A 26020-nucleotide genomic window follows, 5' to 3' on the forward strand; every position below is an offset into this window, starting at 1 on the left:
GGTCGACCGTGATTAGCGTGGCGGTTGACCGCGATGCGGTTTTGGTCCTTGGCTTGGTTTCTTGTTCTGATTGGGTTTGTTGTTTGATATAAATAGCAACCACGTTTTTAGGGTTTTATATTGATTGATTGGGTAGCTTGAAGGTGATTTTGAGCACAGAAAAGAGAGATCTTTCTGACCAATTGTTTGAGGGTTTAATTTTAAGAGATTTGAGAGATTTGTTTGAGATGTTAGTTGAGTGATCTTGTAATATCTACTTTGTACTCTCTTTCTCTATAGTGGAAACGCATCCCTTCTTACCCCGTGGATGTAGGCAATTTTCCGAACCACGTTAAACTTTTGTGTTTGAGTTGGTGTCATTATATTTGGATTGTTTGGTCTTTCTCTCATGGCGTTTGTGTTTGTTCAGCCGCGCACAACAAGTAGTATCAGAGCTCGGGCTATGCTTGGGCAATTTGGAGGAGTAGATCACCTTGGAAGTTCGTCTAGAACTTCGTTTGGTGATAAAGAATTATGGCCGGGAAAGAAGGAGTTGTGGAGGGTACTTCAGGTGTGAAGACCGTCCAAAGTTTGAATATCCACTCTATGAAGATAGACGTGGAGAAGTTTAATGGCACTAACAATTTTGGACTTTGGCGATGCAAAGTCTTGGATACGCTAAACGCGTAAAATTTAGAGGATAATTTGGAGTTGGATGGCAAGTCAGATGATATTGATGAGAATGTTTGTAAAAAGATGAATAGAACGGCGTATGGTGTGATTAGATCTTGTTTGCCACAAGATTTGAAGTATGATGTGATCAATGAGACTTCAGCTAAGAAGATTTGGGAGATCCTTGAGAGCAAGTATTTGACCAAGAGTGTGGAGAATCGTTTGTATTTGAAGAGAAGACTTTATCGCTTCCAATTGAAGAAAGGAACCTCCATTGGTGATCACATGAACCACTACACGAAGCTTCTTACAGATTTGGCGAATGTAGATGTGATGATTGAAGATGATGACAAGACGTTGTTATTGTTGAGTTCCTTGCCCGACGATGAATATGAGACATTTGTCCTTACTCTTGTTAATGGGAAGATATCTCTTTCGTATAGTGAGGTCACCACTGTACTTGTGAATTATCAGCTTCGAAAGAAAAATAAGGAGACTTTGAACGAGACAGTAGCGGAGGCATTGGTCGCAAGAGGGAAGAATCCAAACCGAAATAATTGGAAGTCACAGTCTAGAGTAGGGCATTCTGCAGTTGGAAAAGATCAGTGTGCTTGTGCAATGAGATTGGTCATTGGAAGAAAAATTGTCCAAAGCTCGATGAATGGATGAAGAATAAGCAGAAGGGAAAAGGGAAGCAACCATCATCAGAAGAGCTCGATGAATGGATGAAGAATAAGCAGAAGGGAAAAGGGAAGCAACCATCATCAGAAGCAAACATCGTTATATCGGAAGCAACCATCATCAGAAGCAAACATCGTTATATCGGATGGTAATATTTCTGATTCTTCTATTTATTCGATTTTTATCAGTCCTACAAGTAGCTATTCGGAGGAATCCGAGTGGATGTTGGATAGTGATGCGGCCTATCATGTATGTCCTAGAAGGGAATGGTTCTCTAGTTTTGAGAAACTAGATAGTGGTGTGGTGTACATGGGTGACAACCGTGCATGTCAGATCCTTGGGATAGGAAGAATTCGTATCAAGATGTTTGACGGGACAATTAAAGAGTTACATGGTGTGAGATATGTTCCTTCCTTGAGGAAAAACTTGATCTTAATTGGAGCTTTGGTTGGAGAGCGTTTGAAGGTTCGTGTTGAGGAAAAGGTTCTCAAAATCGTGGAAGACTTTTTTATTGTGATGAAGGGCGTCAGGAGGAATAACATGTACTATTTGATTAGAAGTTTGGTGACAGGTGGAGAGCTGACGACTTCTGTTGATTTGACTAGACTGCGACATTTGGGGCTTTGTCATTCCAATATTGATTTGGAGATTGGTGCATCAACCTGCAACTTGAAATCCAGTGAACACTTTGATGTGAACGAGAAGACCGTGGTAAAGTTTGGCACCTCTATTCACCGCACGGAGGGTCTTTCAGATGGAGTTCACATGAATGTTTGGGGGCCTTCTAAAGAGGCATCGTTGGGAGGAAATAGATGTTTGGTTTCCTTTGTTGGTGACTGCTCTAGGCGTGTTTGGGTTGCAACCAAATCCCCTTTGGATAAAGTCCTAGTAGTCTCCAACAGATTAAAGAAGTGTGAGGTTGGTAAAAAGATGAAGGTACTTCATTTTGATTTTCATGGGAGGTACAAGAGGGACCTGTTTCTGCATTTGAGCCGAGCTCACGACATTTTGAGACACTTTGGTGGAAAGAAAATCTTGGGACAACGAGATGAGATGGCAGATTTGGTAAGTTGTTCCTTGCTGGAGGAGGATTGACGTTTGATGTCGAGCATTAATTCTGGTGTTAAGGCTTCGGCATATTTGGATCATCTTGGACATAGGTTGTCGACTACTACAATTAGAGGTAAAACTTCATTGGATGTTTGGTCTGGTAATGTCACTTTGGTTGAGGCTTCGATGAGGGAGCTAATTGACTCTCAGCAGGTGGAGAGTTTTGGACAGACCTTAGATGTATCGCAGCGGGTGGAGAGTGATGCCACTCTATATTAGGTGGAGATTACTCCACATACTCCAGATCATACTGCATCGTTTGAGATTCCAGTTAAGGTGACACAGTTAGGGGATCATTTGGATTTGGGTGCATATGATGAGTTAGTTGATTCGAATGCAGCTGGTGGATATGATTTGGATACAGCCATTGGTTCACCTCAGGTAGGGGAGTTTGATTTGTTTTACTTTGGGGCCATTTGGAGAGCTATCAGCCACATATTTGTTGATGAAGAGTTAAGAACTTTTTCTATTTGATTGAGGGCATTTTGGAGGTCATTTGGGGAACTACGTGAATGTTTGATTCCTTTGGCAAGAAGATACGTAAACAGTCAGTTTTGATGCAGCCGATTTGATGGGTAGATCCGACGTTTGGAGAGTTTGTTCACATTCTCATTTGGGTCTTGACTTGTTATGGATGGAGTCCGTTGTCGTGATTTTGTTTCACTTCGTACTGGATGTAACAAGTGAGACATTTGATTTGGTTGGTGTCGGCTCACTTTTTTAGAAAAACTTCACCGATGTGGAGAATTGTAGAACTGGAGGCAAAGGCGACGAAGCTCAGGAAAATTAAAGCAGAAAACGTTTTGGATGATGCACGGTCGACTACGAGTAGAGTTGCGGTCGACCGCGAACGTGCACGCAGCCTGAAAAAGTCTCTGGACTTTTTACGGTCGACTGCGAGTGGCGCGACGGTCGACCGCGACACCCTATAGTACAATTTTGGTTTCTATCGTTTTCACGGTCGACCGCGACTGTCGCGACGGTCGACCGCGATGCGGTTTTGGGCCTGGGCTTGGTTTCCTGTTCTGATTGGGTTTGTTGTTTGATATAAATAGCAACCACGTTTTTTAGGGTTTTATATTGATTGATTGGGTAGCATGAAGGTGATTTTGAGCACAGAAAAGAGAGATCTTTCTGAGCAATTGTTTGAGGGTTTAATTTTGAGAGATTTGATAAATTTGTTTGAGAAGTTAGTTGAGTGATCTTGTAATCTCTACTTTGTACTCTCTTTCTCTATAGTGGAAACTCATCCCTTCTTGTGATCTTGTAATCTCTACTTTGTACTCTCTTTCTCTATAGTGGAAACTCATCCCTTCTTGCCCCGTGGATGTAGGCAATTTTCTCTACTTTGTACTCTCTTTCTCTATAGTGGAAACTCATCCCTTCTTGCCCCGTGGATGTAGGCAATTTGCCAAACCACGTTAAACTTTTATGTTTGAGTTGGTATCGTTATATTTGGATTGTTTGGTCTTTCTCTCACAGCGTTTGTGTTTGTTCCGCCGCGCACAACATAGCGTTTGTTTCGAAAAAATAATAATAATAAATAAATAAATAATAAAACTTGACATTAGGTAAAAAATATGAACTTTTGGGATTTGCCAAATCCTACAATTTGGAGAGGACTTGTCAAATGATAAAGATTTAAAGTTTTGGCATTTAAGTATCCATACAATTTGTACTTTCCTTTATTTTTGGTTTTGAACCAAATAAGAACTTGTAAATTCTAGGATTTGCTTTCCTCTAATCATGTTGAACCAAACAATAGACTAGGAATTCCAAAATATATATAAAAACCCAAGGGTTTGAAATTCTTGATGAGAAATTCCTATAATTTTAGGATTTGAACCAAACAGTTGCACCACATCTTCTTCTCACAACATGGCTGTGAAATGTATATACCAGTTAAGCTAAGGACAAAAGTTCTTCCAGAACTCAACAAAAAGATTTGCATAATATAAGCAGGATTCAACTAACCTCAACCGATATATGTTCACAGATTCAGAGACATGTAGACAATTTATGCATGTCCTCTCCAATTGAAACTAATTTCTTTTGGACAGCCCCACAAAGATAATTTCTAAAAGACGTACTGCTGGATTTCTACAGGGAAGAAGACCAAATCCTAATGGCTGGGGAAGCATGCGCACAAGCTACAGGTTGGTATATTAAGCATTGAAAGTGTTTCACGACAGTCAAACTATCTAAGATACCAATGAAAATAATGAATAGTCCTCGTGCACTTTGATTGCCCCAACCGCACCCCCCGCCCCCCCCCAAAAAAAAAAAAAAAAACACCAGTTATCCAGTAGGCATGATATAACAGATAGGTTGGCCTTACAAAATCAATATATTTACCCTAAAAAGTTCAAAGAGTAAAAGACCATCTTAGGAACACTTTGTGGATAAGCGCTATTTTAACACAGAAGGGATAGTCACCTCAGGCTGAATAACTGCTTAACGATGTCTTCGGTTAATTGCAGAAGTCGAAAGAGATCATCGAACAAGATTGCACTCATAACCAAGTTCTTTCTATTACTCAAAAAAACCCAGTTTTTCACAGCAAAAGCATCTGTTTCCCTGTTCAATTTGTAGAGTACCCAGCGGCCAAAACAATGTATAGGTTCAGGTCATATGATATCACAACTTAAATTAGAAGTATAACCATCTCTAATGAACATTTCCTATAGCTATTGAACTCAATAGCTAACACATCTCATATTATAAATCCACAGAGCATGTAAATCCATATCTGAATCCTGTTCTTTTAACCCCATCCCTTCCCCCCCCCCCCCAAAAAAAAAAACAAAAAAAGGTTACTGACAAATAGATCTGGGATAGTTTCGCTGATTATATCTCCACATCAGAGAGACATTGACATATTATCTGAGCCACAAAGGCGCCCCTTCGTGTCTCCTGATTACTGATGTATGAGACCAAGTGAGAGTGAAAAGTTTCAAAGACTCCCATGTCAATAATTAACTCGCTCCTGTAAAATTGAATAGACAACAAGAATAAATATCCAGTAGCAAATTTATCCTGCTAAATGATACTTGTCTCTGAAAACAGTATAAATAGTCATTAACAATCATTTATATTCATGAAAGCATGGGTAACACTAAGTTCCGTGTGCATAGCATTTAGAAACAGTATAAATAGTCATTAACAATCATTTATATACCACACAGAGCAAAATGTGAACATGTGAACAACATTGTAACACTACGTAACATGCATAGCATAGCATGCTAACAAGTTATATGATTTTCTGTAGAAAACCTTCTATAGGATTTGTTTTCTTTGAAGACCGCCATCATATCTCAAAGCAAATTTAGGAAATCCAACCACAAAGGAAAACCCAATCTTACAAGAAACCACAAGTCATAATAACCAACTGAATAGACTTGCAAAAATAAACTCTTCAATACGAACTGTCTACCAATGAAACAGATAGAGGTACCCATTAGTGTGATGACAATTCTCAACCCAATAAGTAGAAAGAAAGTGGAGTCAAGAAGAATCCAGGTTTTAGATGTCACGAAAAGCAACCCAGTCAATTTGTTTAGACATGCTTGCCTAGTACACAGATTTATCAGAGAAAATTTATATCCTACAACCTCAACTAACCCTAGTCGATCAGTCAAGCTTGCGCAAGCTCCAAATTTCATACCAAATCCAAATGTTCTCTTATCCAGGATTTAACAGAGATGGAATGTTTCGTTTTCTCTCTATTTTTCTGTTAATCTCATTTTATTAGTTAATTGCATGAGTATTCCATTTCTAAACTCTTATTATATATTCACTGCTTAGATTATATTTGTTAGTTGAGAGTAATTGAGCATGTGACTGTTAAAATTTGATATTGATTGTAGAACTTGTGCATGATAATGAATATTGCAATTAAATTGATTGAGATGGGAATTATTCATAATTATTGATGCAAACTTTGTTAAATCCATCTGTCACACTAGTTGCTTTGAATTTAATTCCTGCCAAAGATCATGAAATTTGGTGAAACGATGTGTTATTTGAAGTAAATCGCTAATTCTGATAGACCTCATGTCCCGTTTCACATCAGTTAGTGCCTACAGCCAAAAGCAAGGTGTAACAGGAAAAGAGGGGGGAAAAGAAATACCTCATCAGAACTGTGTCTGCTCAGTTCTTTGCTTGTTGCTGAATCTGCTGAAGAAGTGCTGCAGCCAGCTGCAAGGTAGCCTGAAGGCGCTTCTGTGGATCTGCCTCCGTCTCTTCCCCGTTGTTGTTCGATGCTTGCTGGTTACTTTGCTGAACTGGATTCTCGATGGGCTGTTGCATTGTGGAAGCACTCGGTACCTGCTTCTGTAACTGTGGTAATTGGCTAACTTGTTGACCCATTGTTGGCTGAGGGGCGCGAGGAAACAATTGGATTTGAGGCAAAGAAGTGTGGCTTTGGGAGCTAGGGACTTGAGGCAGGTTAAGTTGTCCATTATCTCCTGATTGTAAATTTCCCGATTGCTTAACTCGTGGATTTGAAGGCAGGTTGGATTGTCTGTAGTCTCCTGATTGTGAACTAGTATTTTCTGATTGCTTCTGTTGTCCAAGAATCACAGCAAGGTGCGCGAGTTGCTCAGGGTGAAGAGGAAGTTGCATTGGTGAGGTAACCTGCGGTTTAACTTCCTGCTGTTGCTGTGGAATCTTGCTGAGAGCTAATAGAACATTATTAGAAGCTTCAGGTGTGTAATTTCTAGAGGATGTTTCTTGTGAGGCCTTAGGATTTAGAGGTGGATATCCTTCAGCTAGAGGAGCAGTACTAGGAGGTGGCAAAAAAGCTCCAGTGGTAGTATTTGGAAGAGGTGGATTATTCGACCAGTTCGATATGAATGGTGGATTCTGGTGCTGGATCTGATCATGTCTGTTCTCTTTATGAAGATTATTGCCTGGTTTTTGTGGTGGCGGGAAAGAAGACAGAGGAGCTGGACGTCCAGATGATGAACCTATAAAGCTCTGGTGCTGAGAGAATGGCCTAAATTCAGGTGAACTTGGCTTTGGAAATGAAGCATCTCCGTGAAAATTAGTTCTTTCATTTGGATGGGGCTTGGTGGCTGGAGGTCTAGATTCCATAGCTTCCATTTGATTGTTGAGGGAGCTGAAGCTAGAACTAGGTTGCTGAAACCTTAGAATAACACCAGAGATGCTAACTTTCCCTGGAACTTTCAGCACTTGTTCAGAAAAATCTGACGGTGGTACGAGGAATAAGCTAACTTTCTCTTCAAGTTTAGCAACTGCAGCCCGCTGCTTCTCCCCGAGAAAATGCATAAATTCATTGTAAAAACTCATATCAGCATCTGTTGCTGGGACAAAGAAAACCACCCACGAACATGCTGCTTGATAGTAATGTTTGGCAAGCATATCAAGACCTGTCCTTGCGGTGCAATTTAGCGTCTCTGGCCTGCAATGTGGTAATTAACTAAGGTCCATTTTTCTTTTAAAAATTTATGACAAAAGAAAAGTAGAAAGAAATGTTTTCTTTATTTTGACATCAAAATGTCCTTTTTACTAAGCCAATTATCTCATATTCATGTTTCTTGAATTTGCTAGGAAATTCAACGAATGCCGAAAAATTCATCATTCTTACTTTCCACAAGCTATTAGCACTAAATGGGGAGAAAACATATCTGCCATATACTTTCCAATGAACCACATAGCTTAACTGTAGTCTTTAAGCAGAGATGCCCTTGCCCAAGAAAACAATACTATTCCCACGAAAAGCATCTATTTTACCAACAAATCCTAATAAATTAATAACTATATGGAAACTAGCTAGAATGATCTTGTTAACTTTCCAGCAAAATTTGGATATCAAAGGAACAACTGCATGCAAGGGATCTCACAACTCACAAGAAAAACACAGAAGGTAAACATTTAGTGAACTTACAGCATAAAATCCAACACTTTTCCAACAGGAAAGCAACGAGCTCGACAAATCGCATTCCCACCCTTTGCTATTGTTCCCTCCCACTTCCACTCTTTACTAAGCGAAGGTTGAGGAGGTTCTGAACCGAATTTTTGCAGTGACAAGCCAGGAGCAGCACTAGGACCATCAAAATTTCGCCATGAATCATTACTTTCAATGAATGGACGAGCTATATTTCTGGAGGGATCGGGAGCCACTTTAGAACCAAAGGTCATCAAGTCAAAACTTTTACCGTAAGTAGGCTGATCAGCTAAGCCAGGGTATAACTTGGGAAGGCCAGAGCGTTTTCCTTGTTCAAAGTCCGAGAATGGATATTCAGGAAGTTCATTATCAGGAGACGGGTCTGTCTTTAGCTTTTTTGCTAAAGAAGAAAAGGAGCCACTCTCCGGGCTCCAAGGATCAAGAGGTGGAGCTTTCCGAGCCCTTTCAAAAGATAAATCAAGCCATGGTGCTGGCTTATCTGCTGCAGGACTATCTCTATGATGTTCATAAGGATCCTCCAATGCCCTTTCAGGACCTAATTCTTGAAGTCTTCCATGTTCAAAGGCAACATCACCAAAGTTGGATCCTGGTACCGCACTATTAGTTCGAATAGAGCTATTTCTATCAAAACTAACTGTGCTTGGATCCCTAGCAATGTGGTCCAAATTCGACATAAATCCTGGGGATGCCATGTGAAATTCTCCTCTGAATGGACTCTCATAACTTCTCTCTCGTTGAAATCTTTCACGAGTACCTTGACCACTCATATCAGGATGAAAACTAGACCTGACAAGCGAGGAGTAAGGATCACTCCCTTGTCCCCTTTCTTGCTCAGCTGAACTATCGCCCCGGGCAAAGCATATGTTAACTCGAGGGTTATTGAAAAGCTTTCCTTGAAGAGCTTCTTTAGCCCTGCATGCTGCCAGTATGGTCTTAAATCGAACAAAAGCATAGGTCCGACCAGGATATGCAGAAATCTTCTCGATTTCCCCAAAGGGCGAAAAAGCCCTTCTCAGAACCATTTCATCAACATTCATGAAGGAAGGGAATCCTATCCATAACATTTCATTTGGCTCTGCACTCTTATTATTCTTGGGCTTATCATAAGCTTTTTCAAGACTTGGACGCTGTGGTCTCAAGTCTCTGTGTTTAAGTAAGTCTCCCTGTTCCATTGTCTGTCTGACATCATCATAAAGCAACTGTTTCTCACCCTGAGTTGACACTGAAGCCCCATCCTGTAATTCAAATACTTTGCCAAATCAATCAGCATAGCTTATGAGAATAATCTAAAATGATATACCAGGTTCTTTAGAAAATTACATAAAAAACAGAAGAATAAGCACCTAAAATATTTTAACAATATAAAGAAAGAAATTAACAAGCACATCTAACAAATCTCAAATATCCCATACACGTTACTAGGATAAGAAATACCGCTTCAATGGAGAGTATACAATAACAAAGGGGGGAAACTCAGTAGGTTTTCACACCACATGCAGTGATACTTCAAAAAATATATATCAGTTCAACCGTCAGATTAGATCTTGTAATATTCACAAACAAAGAAAAACTGGAAAAGGTAAAAAAGGAAACGTCAAGTACAGATGACATGTTGTCAACCATCATATCATTTACATCATTGTGTATATACAAGGAAGTCACTAAATAAGTTCTCGAGACAACTTGCCGGGGCGTGAAAACAATCAAACAACACTATAGTTAAGAATCTAGTATGCATGCACAAGACTACAACAAATCAAGAAAACCCAAATTAAATATACTGAAAATGCTGCACAACTTTCGTTTTACTCCAACACAGTGTTTTTAAAGGCGCGCGCCTCATTGCGCCTCATGCGCCTTATGATGCGGGGCGGTGGCGAAGCGCCCCACACCTGATGCAGCAACGCTTTTTGCGCCTCGCGTACGTCTGTACTTTGTGTAGGATGCATGTAGTACATTTCCTCATATAGTTTTGTTTGTTAACATTTCAATCAAATCTTTATACTTGATATTCCATATCCCAAAAAGCAAAATAAATCCATTGGGCTTTTTTAATAACCTTCAATTGAGGACCATTACTAATCCTTAGTTTGGATATAAGTCTTGATTTAACATTTGATTTGAAAATTTATGAAATTTGCTACTATGTTGGGTGTTAGCATTAGAAATTAAGGCAATATATTGTGATTTTGTAGCAAAATATTATTTATCATGATATTTTTCATGTAAATTCTAAAAACATGTTCTTTCGCGCTTGATTACATATATTGAAATATTATATGTGTGGTTTGCGCCTCGCATCACTCGGGCGCGCGCATCGCGTTACGCCTTGCGCATGTGCGCGTAAAGATGCTTTGCGCCCCGCATTGCGCCTCGCGCATTGAAAACACTGCTCCAACATTGAGACAATCAGTTATAAGAGTCCATCTTCATGTTACTAAAGAACAGGTGAAATTCAGAGATGCAAGGCTCACAGCCAAAAGAAAAATACATATAAATGTCACAGTAGTAAGACGTTACAATTATATGTGTACTTTTGCAAGCAATGGGGATATAAATGGATACAAATAACTGATCTGAATTCAACTCTTCATCCATACCTTACGGAATATGGACATCCTTATCCACTCAGTTTAAACTTTGAAGTGTTGATATGGATATAGATAGTGATAAACTATCAGACATCGAGATCAATATCCAAATGTCCAGAAATATATATTTACAAGTGCGTGCAGGCACACACAATTATATATATGCAAGAGGGCATACAACTTCATAAAGAATACATCTACTTTCTGCTCCATAATGTAATCAAGGATGGTTTTAGTGGATTACATATCAAAGTTGGAGGTCCTTTCTTCAGAACACTAGTCATAGTTCGTAATATCCAATTAGTACCTGTATTTGATCCCATACCAAATTCACTTTTATCAAACAAGGATAGAGAATTCAGTATCCATACAATATCCATGTTCATATTCATACTTGCAGGAAGAAAACAAAAACATATAAGGAAATACTCATATCAGCTCCATCTCCACTCTGTTTATACCCCTAACAACAAGGGATACTTACTGCTAAAAACACGACTAATAGTAACCTAGATTCCAGTGAACTACAGAACGAAGCATAAAAGTTCAAATCCACCAATTTGTGATTCCTAACAACAAAGCGCATAAACAAAACTTCTTCATACATGCAGCGATGACTCATATCAACAACAATTTGCACATATCAATTTTCTTGAAACTACAAATATCCATTTTCTGTAACAAAGACAACAATTTGCACATTGCAATTCTCTGGAACATCTATAGGGGATATTGGGTATGAGCTAACAGCTACTTTAGCAAAATGAATTGACTAGAGATTAGAGTGGTGAGCTCCACTCGCAACAATGTGACAAGCAAGGTAGCTCTCACCACTAGATCATCTCTTGGTAGATAAACAAAAAGAACAAAGCTTTTATCCCAAATTTTTGGTTTTGGGGCGGCTAATAAACTGCCAACAGGACATCTCTTGGTACATCATTCAGTATACTAAGCTGCAAACACATACACATTTTCCACGCACGATGCACACACCCACAAACACACAGACAAACACAGCCACGAACACGAACACTTAGATACATATTAAGAAACATTAGCCAGATTTAATTGATTTGGAGACTTTCAGAAGAACTTTTAAAAACTTGAAATTGAAGAGAGTATTTTTCAGCAATGTAGTATTAATAAAACTCATAAGCATTTATTTTGGTCTAATGAGCGTTTAATTACACAGACTATAAGGCTGTTTGGACTCTATTCACTTATTGAGAATTTGTATTTACGATAATTTAGGTCAAACCTCCTGGATCAAACAATACCTTTATTATATCTGAATATATATGTGATGTCAACATCAGTCCAAGCAGAAAATTTTGCAGGCAACATACTTCATCAGAACCATAAAAGTACTACCACATAGAAAGAGCATGAGGCATCACTAAGCAGATAATAAGTTAACTCGACATCCGTGTTTTAGAAGAAAAGAATCACCACATTCCACATGAGCATACAGGGAGGAAACGAGGCAAGCTTATGTTCCACCAAATTTATTATCTTTTTCACTACTAAAACTTTAACAGTCCCTCAGCAGATATAAGCTTTGTTGTCAATAACAATAGGAAAAAGTATTATCATCAAACTTGAGCGATGGCAAAGCCTACATAGTTTTTGCATTCAGAAAGCGAAGAAAAAAACTTGAGCAACCCATCAGCTTGAAAGAAACAAAATTCTAAACTACAATTTTTAAGAGCATTACTATAAAGAACTATATTCAAATTACACCTTTACACCCTTGAGAAAAGGCTTCTACAATCTTTTGGCTAAGTTAACAACAGCATGAACAAATATAATGGCCATCCTGAGCAATCAAGCACTCAGCAAGGAACTTCTTAAAGAAATGGCAGTAAGTATCGCCATTTTGTTGAGAGAGATATTTTTCTTTCATATGTTTTAGTTATTAGCAGCATAGCAGAACTGCAGTGGAGCATAAACTCAGTATCATTCTACAATCCTTGTCTAATTGCTTATTTATTGCTTGCATTTTTCTGTCACTAAATCTGCAAATGCTAAATCTAGCAGTCACAATTGAATTTGAATTTGCCCAATGCATTCACATATATACAAATAGCTAATCCCAGTTTAAGTATCTAGTTTGCATAATTTATAAACAACTAAGTGCATCCATATTTCTGATGCATAGGTTCAGGATTAGAAGAATGGCACCCAAGCGACACACTTTAGTCGCAAGACAATAACTTTAGGCGAAAAAGTTGCAAGCACCTGTTTCAAATTATAACTAGTTTTTTTTCTGAGTTTGGGGAACTTCTAGAAGCAGCAAACACCATGATTGATAACCGACGCATCTGAAAATAAAATGGGCATTAATTAAACTAAACCCAGATTCAAATAACTTGTTGCATGCTATCTCAGAGTTGAGATGACAGGTACTACTGATCCTACCTACGTCTAGATTTTTGGCACATCAAATGCACATCTATGCAGAATAGTTGATACCTCCTACTAGAGATACTCATAACAGAAAAATAACTGTGTTTGGTCATTGTGTGTGTTTTTTCGGGGTAAATATTTATGCGCTATCCTCGGTATTTGGAGTCTGAAATAATATAATCCGTTAGTTCAAGTGGTAGAAGTTTTAACACCATAATTTTTTCCCATATCACAACTGCTTGGATGACAGCTAACATCTATAAAAGTAGCCTATGGGCACAGTAGAGGAGGAACATATAGTCATATACAATTCTTGATTGATGAAGCGTTGGAGACATGGGCTGGCATTTCTTAAAAAATTCAATCAGCAGACTTTTATAGTTTTCTTAAGACTTTTGCCCTTGGCAGGAGAATAGAACTAATTTCTCAATATAGAACACGAGAAAAGAATAAAGTTGCCAACTTGCCATGTTAACCAGTTTCGTCATTTTACTTTTTAACATGCAGCGGAACACAAGAACTTCAGTCCAATTGCAAATCCACCTTATTGGAAGGCAATAAAATAGTACAGACAATGCTTAATGAAGGATACTTTTGCATAAGCTGAACTACAACTGCCTTGCCATCAAGGACAACTGACACAGATGTTTGATTATCCAATAAGAACGATTATTTGCTGTTATCCACACATAAAACCATAATCCAGAAGAAAAAAAACCTGAAAGATGAAGGATACTGTTCTTTAACCATACTAAAACCAGCAAACATGTGAAGGATGTGTTTAAGGTTCACAATCTAAAATATTTGTTCGCATCAAACAAGAATAGCACAAGTAAATGCTGGTCAACAAACTCAAGTCTGATATATCCATGTTACCTGGGTACTTCTAACAAGAATCCGTAACCATACCCGACACTTCTGTACCCACACCCGTACCCAACCCTTCTTGGACACTCCTTATATATACGTATACATTTATTCAGATGTGTACTTAATTATACAATATGTGTTTAAATTTAAACACTCCCTATACACTCCTTGGACAAATATCCTGCATTTCACATCCAGTTTGAAACTTGATGGACTAGGATCGAGTTTCTTTCAGCCCATATTCAGTTAAGAACTATGATTACAAAGGGTCCTATGTGTATCTAGCCCAAAATTATGATTACAGTCCATGCGTTTTAGCCATGTCCCCTTACCCTACCTTTTACAAATTTGCCTAGTCCCATACTCGTATCCACACTGATATCCATGCAACTTAGGATTATATCAATCACCCTCAGGATGGTGAACCACATAAGGGGTCCAAAATTTCCTGAGAAATAGATCTACCAAGGAAATACTAATTTTGCAGGAACAGAGATGAGTATTTGTTCGCATCGAACAAGAAATGTACAAGTAAATGTTGGTCAACAAACTCAAGTCTATGATTAAACCAATCATCCTCAGGACACAAACCACACCAGTGTTCAAAAGTTGCTGAGAAACAAATCTATCAAGGAAATACTAATTTTGAATGATCAGGGATGCTGTACATGAAGCCTGACCATGTTAGTATGACAAGATCAAGTTATTCCAAGTCATCTATGTTCACTGCAACAAATGATGTTGATTGACGTACTACTTACATATTCAGTTGCATCGTTATTATCAAGATCAAATAGAGTATCGATAAGACGTGGTATGTGCGATAGCATTTCAAATTTTGAATCTATGACCTCTTCATTTAATGGAATTTGCTTTTTAAATTATAGTTAGAGAATCAAATTCATTGATTTATTTATTTATTTATTATTATTTTATTTGGCGAGAGAACTTCCACACGATCCTTCGGACAATGGGTGTCAAACCCCCGAGTGTGGCTAAGGGGCAGTACCCAACGCACGACCTCAGGTATCCCAAAAAATTAAATTCCTGTGGGTGCTCCCTAGGAGAGTCAAACTTAAGACCTTAAGACCTTGGAGTATTACTCATAAGCAGCTTACCAACTCGGCTAGACCATCTTTCATAGGTAGCTTACTAACTCGGCTAGACCTTCTTTCATAGGCAGCTTACCAACTCGGCTAGACCCTCTTGGACAACTTCATCAATACTGCTATAGCCTATCAGCATTCTGAACTCTATATAATATCTCTGCAACATATATTACCCGCTCAAAGAAAGCCTTCACATCATCAACCTGTATAACAAATGAAACATGTTGCACACATCTCAACTTACCTCAACCTCTTCTTAAGATTTAATTGGATCACCATTCTCATGGTACTACTACTTTAAGCATTAGTAGTTATCCCGTTACAAATACAGAAGTTTACATAGTATAAGGCTCCTTGCTGAAATAGGTGTATTAGTAAGATAGCAATATAGAAAACTGAGAGCTCAGCTCTTCGGGTCTTCCAAACAAAGTGAACTTGGAGGCATATTATCGATTCGATGATCCTAAACATAAAATGTTCGACACTTAAGACCAAATGACCAATGACCTGAAGGGCATGATTTAAAGAGGTTGCAATACTTAATGTCAAAACTTATATGGTTATAATTTATTTGTTTATAATGTAAAAACTACATATTTGTTAATTATCTCCATCAATAAAATCATAATTCATTTGATTATAAAGTAAAAACTATATATTGGTTAATTATCTCCACCAATAAAAAGCTTTCTCACTACTTGTTCCACCAATACACTAGCTCAGTTGGCATCCTTCACAACATCAAACAGTTGCCCACATTTGGCCAGCCATCTTGTCTTTGCACTTCTAGCCTCTTCATGTAAAAGGATTACATCCAAGAGATGTGGATAGGCGACTTTTGTATACTATATTTTATTGGTAGTGTCTTAGGTGATGTCATCACAAATTCAACTTTACTGAAAGTCTGCATGTCAGTACATACACTTGATCCCACATGATGTACAAATTCATTACATATAGAATGTGTCTTTAATTCTAGCTTTTTTCATCTTCATCAACATTTTTTTGAAAATATGACTACTTTAGTATGAGTTGTATTTTTGGGTTAGTAATGTCCTCATATTCATATGAGTTACATTTCTAGGCTTAGTAATACCCTCACATTCATATAAATTCAACAATGAACATTTCACTCAAGACGTCCAACTAGTAATAAGGTAGAAGGCTCTAAACCATAACTTCCACTAGAGTAATAAACTGAACTTGCGAACATTCAGTTATCAATTCCAAACAATTAAACAATGTTACATTCCAGATACCAAACCGCTGACACATATATGGCTTCTTGGAAAATCAACGTGCTCAGGCATTTATTATGTCAGATAAACAATATGTTATTTTATCCCAAGAAAAGGAAAAAAAATGAAACATGATGTTATCAAGATATAATAATTTCTTGTACAACTAGTTTATGCATGTATGCAGTGTATATGTGAATATTCCACCAAGCCGCTAACCAGTTAAGACTAGTACAAGTCTTAGTTTATACAACTACAAGCGCCACCGTAGCATAATGGTACAGTCAGTTCGTAGCGTATAAGAGGTTTGGTTTAAAATCGCCCTTGCACCATGGTACAGTTTATTTTCAAAATAAACAGGAAAAAGGATCCAGTTCTAGTCAATTGATGAGAATGCCTTACATGTCTGATGCAACCATAAATATGTTATTTCTGAGGGTGTTTGGGGAGCTTATTTTTTGGTCAAATTAGCTTATAAGCTAGCTTTTCTATATCTATGTGTTTGGTAACATCTCAAATAAGCTAGTTTTTAAGCCCCATTTGAAAAAAAAATAGAGTTCCCCAACTTTTGAAAAGCTTGCCTATAAGCTCATCTAAATATGGTAGATTTGACCAAGTAAAGGACTATTCTATCCAAACAATTTTTATAAAATTTTTATCATAAAAGCCAAAAGCTACCAAAAGCGAACATAGCTTATAAGATTCAAAAAATAAGCCCTCACAAGCACTCTCTCTGTTATCCCAGCACATGCTGTAATTCATGACTATCGCAATAGACAAATTAAATAAAATTACTTTTATCTCAATAAAGCATACTAAATGGTATTAACAAAACCATCATAGCTGAATCTTGGTAAATCTGCTTGCTGAAAGTTGTGGGACTAATCTGGAGATTAGTTGTAGATCATGCTTCCCAAATAGATCTCCACACAGCTGCAACCGTATCTGAGTTCTACGGATGGAGGATGAACATAAACAAAAGAAGAGTGAAAAGCCTGATATATGCTTGTATAGTATACATGTCTGTCACATGTACAAGAAGCTTTACGTCCTCTCCAGGTTTGAATAAGTAACTTCCTACAATGGCTACACTCATTCATAATAGAAGGAATCCTGCTAAATCTATTCTTTTATGAATTTAACACAAATCCCTTACACTTAACAATTGACAGGCTAAAGTTGGACTCCTGGAGAATGCTTTTAAATTGATGGTGGAACCGTAGACAATTGGGTAACTTAATGAGTTAATAACTTCAGGAAAGGGGATTGGAATTCGAGCATGGATGAGCTATACTTATGAGGATTTAAAATAAATGTCTGTTATTTAAGATTATACAATATTTTTCCTTAATCTTTTAAATTAGTTCCACTTAATTTTTAAATTCTATAGCTAGCAGGTATGATTTCAAGTTTGAAGTTCACAATCCCTTTGCTTAATCTTAAATAAATGTCCGTTATTTAAGATTATACGATATTTTTCCTTAATCTTTTAAATTATTTCCACTTAATTTTTAAATTTTATAGCTAGCAGGTATGATTTCAAGTTTGAAGTTCACAATCCCTTTGCTTACTGACAATGTGAAAAGCTTGTAAATATAGACATGTCACATGTACCCTCTTCCATGCAAGACAAGTTGAGTGATATATAACCCTTGTTTCATGGCTTATCAAGGAATAGGTTTCCACCAGATAGAAAACTGAGCAATGTGCATCAGTCAATAGCAGGCTGCTTCAAGAATATATTCACATTACATTGTGAATCAATATTAGGGCCAATTACAGTTCTTTATGGAAATAACCTCCAAGATTGTGCTTGCTAGTAGCTTTCACCTGCATGATTCTTTTGTCTTCTAATGTGGGACTGTGTGGACCCATATGCTTTGCTTTGTGATATAATCGATCTACTTAATTCAGATGGCCTTGACACTAAACAAGCAAGACATTTATGCAGAAACCAGACATGATTGAGGTCCTTCCACTCAACAGAACAACATGACAATTATGGTCAATGAAGACACCATGGTGGCAATCAATGACAAGTGCAACAATGACGGCACGACGACCATCAATGACAAGGGCATGGTGACTGTCAGCAACAAGTATGCATTAAGTTTTTCCTCATTTCCAGTCTGTTCTCATTTTTTCCAACTTCCTTGTTGCAATTGCAGGTTGAACAAGCTTGTGCTGCTGACAGTTGTTTCTTTTGAACATGCAAGCCTAATTGTCTTCAATGATAGTTGCTCTTGGAGTTATTTGACTAGTGTATAGCCACATATATTTCTCTGATTTTTCTGATTTTTGGACATTTTAACATTTAATATACATATATAATAATAATAATAATTCAATCCATATAATTCTGTTTAATAAATTTAATGAGATGCATTATAGAATCCTCGACGGAAGGAATAATAGCACCTTGTCTTTTAGAAACTGTTAAAGATTATAGATGTATATAAAATTTCTAGTTTACATTTTATATGTCCACGCATAAAACAAAGAAGTTCACAGGCACACTTTAATTTTTTAGGTCATGTGCACAAATTTTAACAGTCCGTCTTCACGTCATTGATTCTACAGGATGTTGAGATTAGGTGGAGAAAGTGTTACCAAATTAACTTGAAAGAGGTAATGAAATTAAGTCAGGCTGATACTAATCAAACCCATATAATTAACCTATCAAAGAGGCAATGCACTCAAGTTGGGTAATATGTTACAGTATAGAGGGCTGAAAGCTTTAATCAAAATGTTTTAGGTACTAATGAATAACCCAACTTAGTAAGTACCACCATACCTGAAGATTATCATCCAGTGTCAAGGTAAAAGAAAAGGACTCATATGCAGATCACAAGAGGAGTGTCTTCTAGATTGCTTGGAATAGTCTATGGTAAATTTCCCTATCGTAAAGTTTCCTGAGGTTGTGTGGACAACATTCTAACAGTTCTCTACATCCAAAATATGCTAAAATCTAGAGGGTAAAAATTTAATAGGTCACCACAGTCAGAAGGAGAAAATTCCCCCTTAACAATTTCTTGTTATGATAGAAAAATCCATCATAGATAGGTACACTAGTCACTAAGTAAACCATATATAGCTATTGCACACAGATGTGTGGATTAAAAGCCTCAAGCAAATATTCTCAAATAAAAGAAAAAAATTGTCAACAAACATCATATTATTTTGCTTTTCTCCTTAATTCCCTCAATATTACGATGTAACCGTGAAAGGGGATCGTACAAAATTTTGAGGCTAGAAGAAAAACCTATTTTTTAAGGCCATTATCAATATATGAAAGGTAGCATTCCCTTCGGAAAAAAAAATCAACTAGTTGACCCATAATTTTAATTAATGCAATCGGTAACTGGTTTGGAGCTCAAGTGAAAGGTTTTATCTGGAATTACTCTCAACCAATCATGAGGCTATCTGTTTGGATCATAAGGACAAATTGTTGACAGTAGATGCATAAATTTTTCTCAAAATCTATAAAGAAGAGAAAAACAATTGCAGCCCGGAAGACATAAAGGTCATTTAAGTAAAGAGTGCATTGCATAAAAATACCGTAACAAGCTGGCCCGTTTATTAATTTATTTATTTTGTGTTATAGGAGAACACACTAATCATGTCTAGTATATTCTCAAGGTGAGTAAAATACCCTTCATAAAAAGTGATCACGACAACAAACATTGCTCCTTTAATTTGTAACAAATGGTTGGTGATTTGCTTCGGTATGGGAAGTATCCATCTAGTGAGAAGTACTCACACTAGTTATTTTTTCAGTTTAATCATCAGACAATTTTTTTCAGTTTAATCAGCAGATATGTTAGATGATGCTTGAATGGACTTGCTTTTTATCTAACTAAATGATCTCCAAAGTCAGATTGTAAACTGAATGATATTTCCCCAGGCCATATCATTAATTGAAGCATTCAAAATTTTGATTAATGTGAATGGAAACAACCGTTGACCAATCTATCTTTAATTGTTCTCAGTTAAACATCAAAAAATAATCTTGCAAGCGAGGGATTGATTGTGATGCATGATATCCTCTGTATCATAAAAGAATTAAGAGTTTCAGCATATTTCTTCAACATTATAAAGTTGTTTGCTGTAGTAAATAGCACCTGATTGATGAAATTGCAGGTAGATCATCACATGACAAAGAATGTGGTTTTGGGGACCAAGGAAGAAAAGCTTACGGGGTACAGTAACCAATTCCAAATAAACACAAGCTGATTACTTCAAGCCACATGTTGCACAAATACAACCATGTTCATAAACTAGTAACACGGATACGGATGAGGACATGGACACGGCAAATTTGTAAAATGTGGGATACAGGACACGGCTATGTATGTATGTACATGTATGTATAAAGAGAGAAATGGATGATTATATATAATATACTATATATATATATATATATAATATATATATATATATATATATATATATATATATATATTATAATATATATATATATAAAGAGAGAGAGAGAAAGAGAAATGGGATATCCTTGTTACCAAGGACAAATTTGGTCCTTGATAGTGATGTGCAAACATTCGTAGCGCACTCATCTAAGTGGCCCGCCACTTTGAAAATAGTCCACCTCTAACCCATATGAAAGTGGACCACTTTTAATGTATGGATAAATATAACTGTATGTATGTATACATATAAAGTATATGATAATATAAGTATATATATATATATATATATATATATATATATATATATATATATATCATTATTATATATCATATAATATATACTATATATATGGAGAAATTCAATGGTGGTATGCCTTTAATATGGTACGCAAAACACGAAAAAAGTATATGCCGTTATGGTAGTGATGTGTGTCAAATCCCCCTCCATTCGATTCAAATGTGCGGGAACAAATTCCACATGGGTAGGTGAGGTGGTCGAGGATGCTGCACACATCACTAACCAAAACACAAAATTGTTGCTTGGCTAGCCGAAGCATACCCATATCTTCTCTCTTCTCTCCCTCCTCTCTCTCCTCTCTCCTCTCTCTCTCGTGCTCTCTAATATATATATATATATATATATATATATATATTATATATATATATATAGATATATATATTAATATAATATATATATATATAATATATTATATATACATGTGTGTATATATATATTGTATGTATGTATAGTAGTCATGTACTATGAGAGGAGATATACATAGTATAGATAGTACATATATACTACATACATATCATATATATACACAGCATGTATATATTATACCTATAACTATATACTATATAAGAGAGAGAGAGAGAGAGAGAAAAAATGGAGAAACTTGGTACGCAAGTTGCTCCACAGCAACTTGGGTAAGTGATGTGGCCTATATGCTTGCCCTAACATTAACATTGGAGTTGGGTAAAGGGTGGTTGAGGCTCTATCTTCGAGGGTGTGGATGTAGGAGCAAGTTAGTGCCACATCGACTAAACCAAGTTGTGTTTTACAGACAACTTGGTATCCAGCGGCAAACAAGTTCTCCATTTCTCTCATATATATATATATATATATTATATCATATGATATATATAAGTATATATATACTATAGAGAGAGAGAGATGTCATGTAACATATATATATATGCATGTATACATATATACATATATATTGTATATATACTAGTTAGCATATATAATAAATACTATGATATATATATTATATATATAGTATTAATAATTATATATATATTATATATATAATATATATAGTATGCACCACACTGTACATAGCATTATTGTATACGTACATATATAATATATATGAGATAGAGAGATAATATACACATAATGATACATTACCATATAATAAACACAATGTATAATATACACATATACTTACATATGTATCTCCTCTCTCCTCTCGATCTTGCATATATATATATAGTATATTATAGTATATATATATATATATAAATATTATACATATATATATATATACGTGTATAACCTATATGTATATGTATATGTAATATGTATATAGTATATATATCATTAACATATATATATGTATATATATATATATATATATATATATGTATATATATATATATATCTTAGATGAAATATTGAATTAAAAGACATATAACATTTGTATGTTTCTTTCTATTATCTATAATAATTAAAAATCAGGTTAAATCAAGCTAAGAATAAGGTTTAACAATAAAAGTTTAGTTTTGATCGCATGTAATAATAAGATGAGTATATTGTCAAATATTTAAATAATGGGTTTCAGTTTTCAGGTCCAAAAACTGATTGATTTTGAAACCAATATTGCCAAAGAAACTAGTTTAGTAAGTAATAGGGAAATCGGGTTTTCCTTTGAACCACACGTGTCCATGGTGTGTCTATGGAGAATCCATATCCAACACGGATACGGCATCCAAAACACCGTGTCCAAGTAATCTAGCTCAAAAACAATGTTGGATGCTCCTATAACATATCCTAAAATATATAATTTCCCGTCACACATAAAAATGTACCATAAGATTGTATTTGAAACTAATAAGGAAGAAAATAATAATGCATAGAGACAGTTGACCATCCTAACTGATTTATGGGTCGATTTATACAAAATGTACACTTTTTGTTATAAATTATAATGAACGCTATACTGTCCTAGACACATACAGGAAGATTTACATTGTCTGCCGCAGTATTCTTTATGAATTCTAGCGTTACAAACCCAAAGCCACATATATTTTATTATTTTCATATTCGCAACATGTTCATATCTTAGATTTTTTTCCATTACATGTCCATATGATGGAGTACATGCATCCTGTATCCATAATGGTGATGTATACCCTACACATCATTAGATCAGAGGTTGTGCAAACTATAGAGTAGATTTGCATTAATGCCCTAGTCAAGTCTGAATATAACTTTCAATAACAGCTTCTGACCCATAGTGTAAATCAATTCTTAAGGGGTTTTAAGGTAAAAGTTCCGAAGTAAGCAACTATAAAATGACAGGCAATAATTCTCATTCGTTAAAAAAGTTCCAACATTGATCTTCACTTGAGACGCAATTGAAGTAATCTCAACCAGAGCATTTAGCTTTGTCTATGCACGTGAATAAAAGTTGAAAAAGTAATAATTACGTTGCCGATTGACTGCTGCAATTTCAACTCAGTTTCCCATAATGTAAATCATCATTTAGAAAATATTCTACAGAATCATTAGGTGATCATCCTTTTATATATTCCAGCAGTAATTAAATTTTTCAATAAATTTTTGGAACCCGGGATGGAAGGCAAGGTAAGACTCCAATTAATGTATGAGATTATGATATAAACCTGCAAGAACAAACCTAAGTCCACAGGTTTAGAATTGGGTATTAAATTAAGCCAGTTTTTAAAATCTAGCATCAGACATTTCTAGTAATTGAGCAGTGAAATTAAGGCTTATTTTCCAACAGACTATGAATAGGTGCTGGATCTCTATTGGAATGAAAGAACTGCCTCTTCACACCCTTCAATTATCATTAAACTTCATTACGTAAAAATGTAAGATGAATTATGTATGATAATTAGCTGTTAATATGTATCACGCCTCCTGGACGAGACTTTCTAGAAATGACCTGAAGTAATATACTTGGTTCCTTTTGGACAAGTGTCCTAATGAGTGGCACCAATGTGCATTCTGTTTCTGAATGGAAGCAAGCTCAAATGATGAATTGTGAATAAAGAATTTGCAGGGATCAATAATGCATTGATTTCAAATACCCACTGAAAAATGGCAGGGATCAGTTCTTCATTTTGCTAATTTTACAAGGTAATGTGCTTAATAAAATCTTATTATGTGAATGGCAATGTTCTACAAATAATTGGACAACCACATTCTTGGACAGAGTGAAAATAGGCCAAAGGGGCTTGACTGTTTTGCCTTCCTTTAGTTACTAATTATTTATTCTTAACTTTGTCGTTTAGAATTGTTTATTAGTTGTTTAAGTAAAGGTATAGAACATGGACTATTAATTTATCATCATTGAAATAATAAAATAGCAGAAGTTCTGTGTATAGAGCTCTATGTCATAAGGAGAGTAATGCTCTGGTGATGTGTGAGAGTTTTTGTGGTTAATATATTAAACTATGTTTAAAAAATATTCTTGTGCCTTTTTCATAATACCTCCAACGGTTTATTTTTGGTTAGAGATTATTGAATTGAATCCAGTACTTCTGTCAATGTGTGATCATTAGTGTACGCAATATAGTTCTTTGGTTATTAGCCTCTTTGGTTGTAAATAACGCACTAAATTATTTAACATACAGAAGTACATCGGAAACCAAACGAAAGTGTGGACCAAGCATATAACAACATGACTAACCCCCTTAGCAAACTCGATCTTAAGTGGCATCCCTGCAAGATTGAATCCTTGAAGACTTCTCATCGCAATGATAGCATCTTCCTCCCTCTTGTAGTTCACAAAAGCAAAGCTTTTGCCTGGGATGTAAGATATGTTGTCCAGATCCCCAAACCGCAGAAAATGCTCGGAGAGAACATTTTGTGTCACGTGAGTGCTCAAGTTACCAACCCAAAGGCTACGTGATGGAGGGGCAATGCCCCAGCCAGAACGCCGTTCTCTCTCCTCGAATCTAGGTGAGTACTCACTTCGTAATCTGGCCCTTCCTCCAACTCCCCTGCTCATCTGCAGGCAAAGGGAGAAAATCACAACTCACAATGCAACACCCAACCACAATAAGAAAATATTACGAGCAATATGAACAATAGATTTACTGTCATGTGGTTGGCAAACTCGGGTGAAAAGAAAGCAAACGAATAAATGAACCTCAAGGAAAACAATCCAGTGACAAAAATCACATAATGTAGCTACAAAAAACAATATAATTAACTAAATTTCACTTACTCACGTAAATAAATTTCACTTACTCGCCTATACCTTACAATTTATAAAGCTCTAAATGAAGAACTGTTCAAACTATTCAATAGTAGAGAAAAATATTCCGCCATTGAGGCAATAATTCCACATTTTAAGCTATAAAAAAACGAGAACTACATTACATTAATTAAAAATAAAAGAAAAATACGACGCGGAATGAGGAAAAAGAAAAACCCTAATCTTCATTTGGTCGTCAGGCCGGACAAAATATAAAGAAGAGCATGCTTACGAATCAAATACCTCAAAAATAAAAAAAAAACCTAAAAAATAAATTAAAAAAGGAGAAAGAAAAATCAAGGGGCGAAATTGCGGGGAGGTGACGGTACAATTACCATCTCTTAGGGTTAGGGTTTGAGAGGAGGCGACAGAAAGCGGAGATCAGGGTTTTGTGAAAGCTGATTAATTTTTATCTTCGCTGTCGATTTCCCTCTGGAAACGGCGAGGGCGAGGCAGAGGAGCGAGGGAGAGAGAGAGTTGAGAATTTAGGG

At 36.2% G+C, this 26020-nt stretch overlaps 1 protein-coding gene across 1 annotated transcript; it reads right to left on the reverse strand.

Annotated features, from left to right (window-relative positions):
• Positions 5346-26020, reverse strand: LOC109840062 (flowering time control protein FPA). Its single transcript, XM_020408559.1, has 5 exons — positions 25865-26020; positions 24960-25280; positions 8354-9609; positions 6575-7867; positions 5346-5428 (listed from the first exon to the last, which is right to left on the reverse strand). The coding sequence occupies exons 1-4, from the start codon at positions 25865-25867 to the stop codon at positions 6595-6597; spliced, it is 2853 nt and encodes a 950-aa protein (XP_020264148.1). The 5' UTR covers positions 25868-26020; the 3' UTR covers positions 5346-5428; positions 6575-6594.

Source organism: Asparagus officinalis, chromosome 5 (genome assembly GCF_001876935.1).
Source record: "Asparagus officinalis chromosome 5, Aspof.V1, whole genome shotgun sequence".
NCBI lineage: Eukaryota > Viridiplantae > Streptophyta > Magnoliopsida > Asparagales > Asparagaceae > Asparagus > Asparagus officinalis.